This window comes from Gadus chalcogrammus, chromosome 16, assembly GCF_026213295.1.
Source record: "Gadus chalcogrammus isolate NIFS_2021 chromosome 16, NIFS_Gcha_1.0, whole genome shotgun sequence".
NCBI classification, from domain to species: Eukaryota; Metazoa; Chordata; class Actinopteri; order Gadiformes; family Gadidae; genus Gadus; species Gadus chalcogrammus.
The window spans coordinates 3,314,218-3,322,376 of NC_079427.1; the positions used below are offsets into that span (position 1 = coordinate 3,314,218).

The 8,159-nt window shown below is 42.2% G+C and overlaps 1 protein-coding gene across 1 annotated transcript in view; it reads right to left on the bottom strand.

The window, feature by feature from the left end:
* LOC130406069 (B-cell receptor CD22-like) overlaps positions 1-8,159 on the bottom strand; it is a 38,457-nt gene that overhangs the window by 2,169 nt on the left and 28,129 nt on the right. Inside the window, exons 2-7 of the mRNA XM_056611440.1 lie at positions 3,754-3,833; positions 2,878-3,240; positions 2,350-2,565; positions 1,437-1,790; positions 1,005-1,265; positions 122-382 (exon numbers count right to left, since the gene is read on the bottom strand). Of these exons, the coding sequence (XP_056467415.1) occupies positions 122-382; positions 1,005-1,265; positions 1,437-1,790; positions 2,350-2,565; positions 2,878-3,240; positions 3,754-3,808 (1,510 nt within the window). The 5' untranslated portion in view covers positions 3,809-3,833. The remainder of the gene's footprint in view (positions 1-121; positions 383-1,004; positions 1,266-1,436; positions 1,791-2,349; positions 2,566-2,877; positions 3,241-3,753; positions 3,834-8,159) is intronic.

The window sequence follows — 8,159 nt, forward strand, 5'->3', positions numbered from 1 at the left end:
CAATCACAAATTGAATAGAGCGGTTGCATGAGTCTGTGTCTTAGTATCGAGGGTGCTGGAACTCAGGTATTATTCAAGTGTTCGGTCTTTAAACAATGTGCTATTTTAAAGAAAAAATTACCTGTCACATTAAGGAACATCAAAGTTGAATTCTGAAGTCCAACTGCATTACGAGCTTCACAGTAATAATTTCCTCCAAGCTCAGTTGTGATGTTACTGATGGTGTAGTTCTCTCCTAATTCCTCCACTGAGCCTCCATGTTCCCTGAACCAGGTGTAGTCAGCTGCTGGGTTGGCATCACTGCTGCAGCTCAGAGTCACTGAACCTCCCTCCTTTATTTCACCAGGGGGTCTCACGCTCACTGAGGGGGTCTTTGGAGCGTCTGTCATAAGCACAAGGATATATATTTACATCCTAAAGATAAGAAACCGTGCACATGCAATGTGCACGGTGTCAGTGGGTTACAGAATGCTGTTTTAAATAATAAAATAGGATTGCTGTCGAATAATAAACTATCACAGTGACTCCTAATTGACCAGGCATATAGCAATACATGAATAGCAGCTAAACATTTCTAATACCGGATATAGCAAATATGTTATTAGACAGTATAGATTTTACAAGCTGCAAATCATAGCTGCCACTGTGTCTTGACTCATGTTGGTTTGTGCGTTACTAATTGTTTGTTGAGTAGATTGAGGCTCTTGTTAGCTACTTGGGGACAGGGCCAGGGTAAGCTTTTCAAACTACTGAAAACAAATATGCAGTTTACCTTTGTAAGTGACACTATGAGCATGTATGCTGGAGTCCTCCTTTGGATATATATATTTTTTGATATAACAGATTTCCTTTGTAGTTTCAACTCCTCTATTTGTGTGTTTGTGTGGTTGAATATCCATGTTCCGTGTTAATAAATCACTTTACTCTACCAAAAATACCAGGTTTTATGTTGTCTTCCCTCTTCCTAGCGAGGGACGTAACAATTATTATCGTTTTCCACTTACACAGGACATCTATGAAAACCGAGTTGGAGCCCAGATATCCATATTGGTTCTCTGCTTGGCAGTGGTACGTTCCACTGTCTTTAGAGCTGACTGGGTCCAAGGTATAAGGTCGCCTTGGTTCCCAGGGCAGAGGTTGGTTGTCCCTGAACCAGGTGTAGTCAGCTGCTGGGTTGGCATCACTGCTGCAGCTCAGAGTCACTGAACCTCCCTCCATTATTTCACCAGGGGGACTTGGTATCACAGATGTGTGTTTAGGCCCATCTAGAGGTAAATCAAACATGATGTACATTGATATGAATGATGATATAAAGAAGACATTTGAGGATTGAATGGAATGCAGGACGAATGAGATGATTCATCTTAATGTTGACATGGTTTTTACAAACTTTAACATCTGTGTTATGATGTCATTCTGTGTGTTTCTTTACTCACATTTCACATCAATAGAGAATGGGTAGGAAGTTTCTGTTCCAAGGTCATTCTCAGCTGTGCAGAGATATTGTCCAGAGTCTGAAGACTGGATGGGATGAAAGGAAAGCTGTTGTCCTTGGACACTGTGTCCGGGGGGATGACCTGTAGTAACCTTGGACCAGGTGTACTTTGCTACTGGGTTGGCCTCGCTGCTACTGGGTTGACTTGGTTCCCAGAGCAGAGGTTGGTTGTCCCTGAACCAGGTGTAGTTAGCTGCTGCGTTGGCATCACTGCTGCAGGTCAGATTAACTGAACTGCCCTCCTTTATTACACCAGAGGGACTCCTGACACTCACTGAGGGGTTCTTTGGAGCGTCTGTTGACAGTTATATAACATTCGTTTGTGTGCCCAAGTATAAAAAGAAAGCCTTAGGAAGTTGTAAGGCTAGTGTCATGAGCATGTCCAAGCATTGTATTGAATCCAGTTTATTTTTAAGTGCAACTTGCAGGTTGTCATTTTACGTGGCACATTATAGACTGTCTGCGGTCAGAATGTCAATAATAATAAAAATGAATAAGGAACCGTCCATAACAACTGGAGAGCCCTTTATCTGAATTATCTTCGAAAATTATAATCCAGAGGGAAATCTATGCAGTCGGCTATTTTTCTAATTCACACATTTGATAGCTTCAAACTTAGTTGTTATCCTGCTTTTCATACGGATGAAATCAAAAGCAAGTAGTGTATGTTTCTGTTCTACCCAAATCTGAAATGTTCAGTAGTACCAGTAGCCCACCCTGTACTACTGGTAGGCCTACCCTGAGGCTGAGGACTGCCTCAACATATATGATATTCATACTTAAATTACATGCACTTTGTTACACTAAAGACCCATTACGTTCGGACTCGTGTCAGTGTACTGTGGAGTTCTTACACACTGATGGAGAGGTGAGATGTTTGGATCCTTGAACAGCACATGAAGCACTGTAGTCAGAGTTAATGTAGAACCAGAGAAACCTTCCTTGATATTGTTGACGAATTCCATTCCTGTACCAGGTGTACGTCAGACCAGTTGAATCACACATGCTGTGACATTCCAGCTGTACCCTGTAAAGACTGCTAGGACGAATGACCACTTCCATCTGGATATCTGGGCCAGGAAAGAAATTACGCAAAAATGAATAAAAAAACAGGTGCATACACAGACACGCACACACACAGACACATTCATACACACCTACACACACACACACACACACACACACACACACACACACACACACACACACACACACACACATACACCCACACACACACACACACACACACCCACACCCACACCCACACACACACACACACACACACACACACACACACACACACACACGCACCCACACACACACACACACACACACACACACACACAAACAGTTGAATAGATTCATTAGCAATCAATGTTTACCCGTCACAGATAACTTCACTCCAGGGTCACCACTATATGCCCCTCCTTTGTTTGTTGTAACCCTAAACTTGTATTCAGCAGAGTCACTCTGTGTCAGGCCTTTGATTATCAGTGTGCAAGTTCCAGTACAGCTGTAGGACCCACACCTGGGCTCTCCACAGCGGTAATCAATACGACCTGTATAGTCTGTATCATCTCTCAGATCTACTAGCTCATTGTGTATATTAGTAAACCACCATCTTTTCTCCACTTTTAGGTGTTTAGGGTATTTATAGGTGCAGCTGATTTCAACTGTTGATCCTCGCAAACCGCAGACATTTCTAACTGGGTAATTAACTGCCCAGTTATTATAACCCTGTAATGCTGTAAAAAAAAAAAACACATCTCATGAGAATTATGGTTCAGCTGATGAAATGCATGATCACAAGATACATATGAGATTGTGGCTAGGTGCACCTGCAACTAGAGATACATGCTGAACACTGAGCTGTCAGAGAAACGTCCAAGAACATCATGGTCACCAACAATATGCAGCTAGTGAAAAGCTATTGATACACCTAGTGGTGAATACAGTGAGACAGCTAGTGATAAACCAGCTACAGCATGGATTTATCATCCTACATCTCATCAAGGGATTGAGTGCACAAACATACACAATACAAGGCAGGAGACCAAACTTGGCTTCTAACAATAAGTTCACAGACTCAACTTAAGTCTGTTCCACTTTAAAAAGGAACTCAGTTAACCCATCAATGTTGTACTGAATTCTGAGCTGCCTGGTAATCAGGAAATGGTCAACAAGCCTGTTTAAAATCTCAAATGCAACGCTACAATATTCAGTAAAACAGAACATATTTGTTATTTAAATGTACAAACCTGGTACTGACAGAAGGAAAGCTACAAAGCCTCTTGCAGCTGTTCTACGATTCATAGTTTGTTTCTCTCAGGGCGTTGTTCTACAGATATAAACAAAATATGTATTAATTTTAACTAACATACACGTTCTATGTCTATTCTTTGTGTTCATTTTATCGCATTAATTGGTTATTGTGCTTGATATAGGAATGTTACTTTCTTTAGTAAACCAGTATAATTCAAGTAAAAAATATTTCTTACTATGAAGGAGGTAGCTGGTGTGACAGAAAAAGTCAGTGGAAACGTCTTTGCCGGCAGTTTAAGATAATAACTCAAACAAATGTGTTCAAGCTCTTCCTTCCACTTTACACAGTTAATATGAACTGCATGAATACCATGCACTGCTGGGCCTCAGAGACAAATGCAAAGTAGAAAGAGGATATTCACCCAGACCACATTAAACAGGCAGTGCAGTTTATCAGCTACCCTGAAAATAACTAGTGGTCAGGTGACCAGCGGGGAACATGTAGCATTTTGATGTAGAATATAGTCATATTATATAGGATATAGATGTAGAATATAGATATAGAATAAAGATATAAACTACATATAGGATAACGTTTGATGTAGAATACAGAATATAAAAAATATAGATATAAAATATAGAGGTAAAATAAAGAATATAGGGGTTGAATATCGTATATATTTAGATTATATATAGTTGGTAAATATATATAAAGATACGATCATATAGATATATATTATAGAAATAGAATATATATATATATATAGAGAGTTTGAATAGCCTACTAAATAAAATGCCTCAATGTGATTATCTACTGCCACATAGTGGTGAAAGTTGTGATCTGCATTACTTTACAAACATTCGGAATGTATTCATCAACACGTTTATTTTTTAAATGTACTAAAATACATGAACCCTCAATGGAGAACTTGGACAGGATACTGAGTATTTTTGTGCCCGTAAAAAAGGCTGCCGGAGGTCAAAATACACATTCTTCCTGATATATATTTATTCAACAAGATTCAGATTCATACTCATAAACGATTGCTATATTGAGCAAAGTAGAGAGGTTGAAATCCATCAGAGCTGTACACACAGGCGTCGATTACGCCGGGGACGCGTCCCCTCCAGATTTCGTCAAGAATAATTTTGTACCCACCACTTAAAAAAAAAATTATATATAAGTAAATAAATCAAGTTGAATTATTATGGATTATTACACGGGTCTTCTCAATGCCGTGGAACGCTCCGTTCACTTGCATGGGCTCTTCACAACTTCGCTGTGAATGCTAGATATAAATTGACCGCTGTCAAGGAAAACAGGACTTTTTGCCTATAATGACGTCTTTGGTATCACTCCTCAAGTAGTCCGGTAACTTTTCAACCCCAGCGTCTTCTGTTGCTAAGCGACGTCAACGTCTTTGGCAGACTATTTCCACATCCAGTACATCCAGAATTCTTTAGCAGCGGGGATCATCCGACCCTCCTCGTTACCGGCTGGGGCGGGTTTCTTCTTTGTGGGTAAGGACAAGTCCCTGAGACCCTGTATCGACTACCGAGGCCTGAACAACATCACGGTGAAGAACCGCTATCCCCTTCCACCACACTCCACTGCCTTTGAGCTGCTTCAGGGGGCAACGGTCTTCACCAAGCTCGACCTGAGAAATGCCTACCATCTGGTAGGCATTATCTGTTAAATAAGTTGTCTTTGTGTACCTGGACGACATCCAGATTTCCCGAACTCTTGCCTGTCCCCGTTTACTCTGCCTGCCCGACCCTGATCATCTGTGCGATCGATGAAACCTTTGGACTGCCCTGTCACCAGCAGTCTGTGCACTTGGGTTCTGCCTAACCCCCCGTTACAGATTTGTGTTTTGCGGACGTCATCACGTGACACTTTGTGCGACACACTCACCTAGGGGGATGGACAGAATAGGAAGTAAGATGAACGAGAGACGAGGAGTAAAAGTGAGAGGGAGGGGGGGGGGGGGGGGGCTGGGAGAGAGAGATAGATAAGGAAAATCAAAAGAGGGAGGGAGAGTGTGTGAGCAAGAGAGAAGGAAAGGGAGGGAGTAAGGGATAAATACATGGAAAGGCTGCGTATCGTCCTGATTGAGATAGAACGAGAAAGACGGATAAAAAGAGAGAGAGAGCAAGTGAGCGAGGCAGAGCTATAGAGAGAGAGAGCGAGGTTGAGATGTATACAGAGAGGTAGAGAGACAGAGGGAGAGAGCGAGCGAGGTATGGGTATATAGAGAGAGGGAAAGAGGTAGAGAGACAGTAGGCTCCAGGTTGTGTGGACAGGCCTGTCGTCTCAGGTGATTTATTAAAGAGAGGCGTGGCAGGGAGTGGCGCGAGCTCTGATTTACCATGGAGATAGAGGACATGATCCCCTCTATTGTTCATCCTCCGAGAGAGCGACAGAGAGACAGAGACAGAGAGATGAAAGATGAAAAATACAATTATTTGTGGTTTGCGGTTGCATTTCATATACAGAGTTTGTATGCATGACAAGTGAGAGTGGGAGTGTCTGTGGACACTTTCTTGATGTCAGCATCTCTTACATAAAACACTAGCATGTAAAATGCAGACCATGTGTTAGGACACAATACACACACAAACACAAAAAAAAAAAACTACACAGCATTCGTGTCCCTCGGGTGCCCTGTTCGCCACAGTAGGAAGGTGATATCATCATCCTCATCATTCTCATGTCTCAGCTCCACGATGACATCACAGCTCTCAGGCGGCGCATTATCGTCTACGCCGGCGGCTCCGCAACGCAATGCAATAGTTGTATGTAGCCTATAGAGGGAGCTATCTACCATACAAGTGGAGTAGGTTGCGCTCTCCTTGAAGACCTCTCCTCACATGTGCAGTACATTCAGGCAATGAGCAGGTGGTGTAGATTCAACTGAGTACCGGGCAACTTTTTTTTCATTCAGGGGAGGCATGTCGCAGTTCAGGTTGACACTGTCTGGCACACACCATTCCCACTCACTCCTATCAGATTTTGGTAGTGGTGGTGGTTGCCAGAATGTTATTACCTGGTCACCCAAAATAGCCAATGTATCATACAATAGCAAAGTCGCATACAAAATGCATATATAAAACCCGTAGAGTTAAATGCGTATCCTACGTTTTTTAAACTCGGGTTAGGCTTGTAAATTTCAAGATTTGACCAGGATCCATTCATAGCACTACAATGTTACAAACTACATTACTTATCATCTGAATTAAGTATGCTGTACCACTCTGAGGTCGGGTCAGTGTCCCTGAAAAGAAGATGGAGACATTTTCAAAATCGGTTACCCTGGAAAGCAGATTTAACAAAGATTTAGAAGTTAAAAGTTGAATATCTAAGATAGTATCAGAAGGGGCTTACCCAGGGACAGCATTGGGTCTTGGAGAGTTTACCAGAGAGTACAGGACCTGGTCTATCTGATCTGATCGGAAGGGGGGATCCAACAGGACGTTGAGGCACTTTCAGTTCTCTTAGCCAGAGATGTGGGTGGACAGTGACGGTCATCCTGCTCTTCCTTTGCTTCCCTCTGTGTTGTCTGAGCCGAGCGAATGGTCAGAGCTGAGGTGTTTTAAAACACAGAAACAGGAAGTGACCGATGGGAAGAGAGGACAGAAGAGTACGTTTACAAAAGCTTTTAACTTCCTGTTTTTCTGATTCATTTTGTGATCTTTGGTTGGGATTTGTGGTCCCACTGGAGGCTTTGATTCAAGAGTCATTCTTCAAATGTGTTCCTTTTTCCAACCACTTCAAGGTTTCCTCAAACTGTCCCGGGCTGGGAGTATCATTCTCAAATAGTTATTTATTTGCTTGGATTACACATCATTACCTCCATCACTCCGTCTGGTCCTTCTGCTCCCTGGTAGAAGACCCTTAGTTTGTCCTCTTGATCGTGCTGAAGATCTCAACCTAGATCTCACTCTCAACATCAATAGTCAAGCTTTAATGGAAACTTTCAGCAGAAACAGAATTAATTTGTGGAACCCTCTCACAAGAAGAATGAAGCACTTTTAACTTACAATATAACATAGCTGTGCCTGCTGGTTCCCCTTAATAGCTAATCTCTTAGCAATTATATTTGCGTGTGTCAGAAAGTTCTGAGAGTGGCAGGGCTAGATTAACAGGAACAACTAAAGCAACAACTAGAATTTTTACATGTGGTTTTGAGGTGTGGGCTCGGGGCATTTGTGTGTCTTAGTCAAGGATGGCTAAGTAAGAAATGGCTTCCTGTCTCCCAACTCCACCACAGTATCTGGCCTTCCTCCCTGGGCACATGGTTTCTGGAAGCCATCTTTCTTCTGGTGAAGAGAACAGAAAGATGAAGAAGCAACAGGAGAAATGTATGGCCAATGAGAGAGAGAGGGAGAGAGAGAGAGAGAG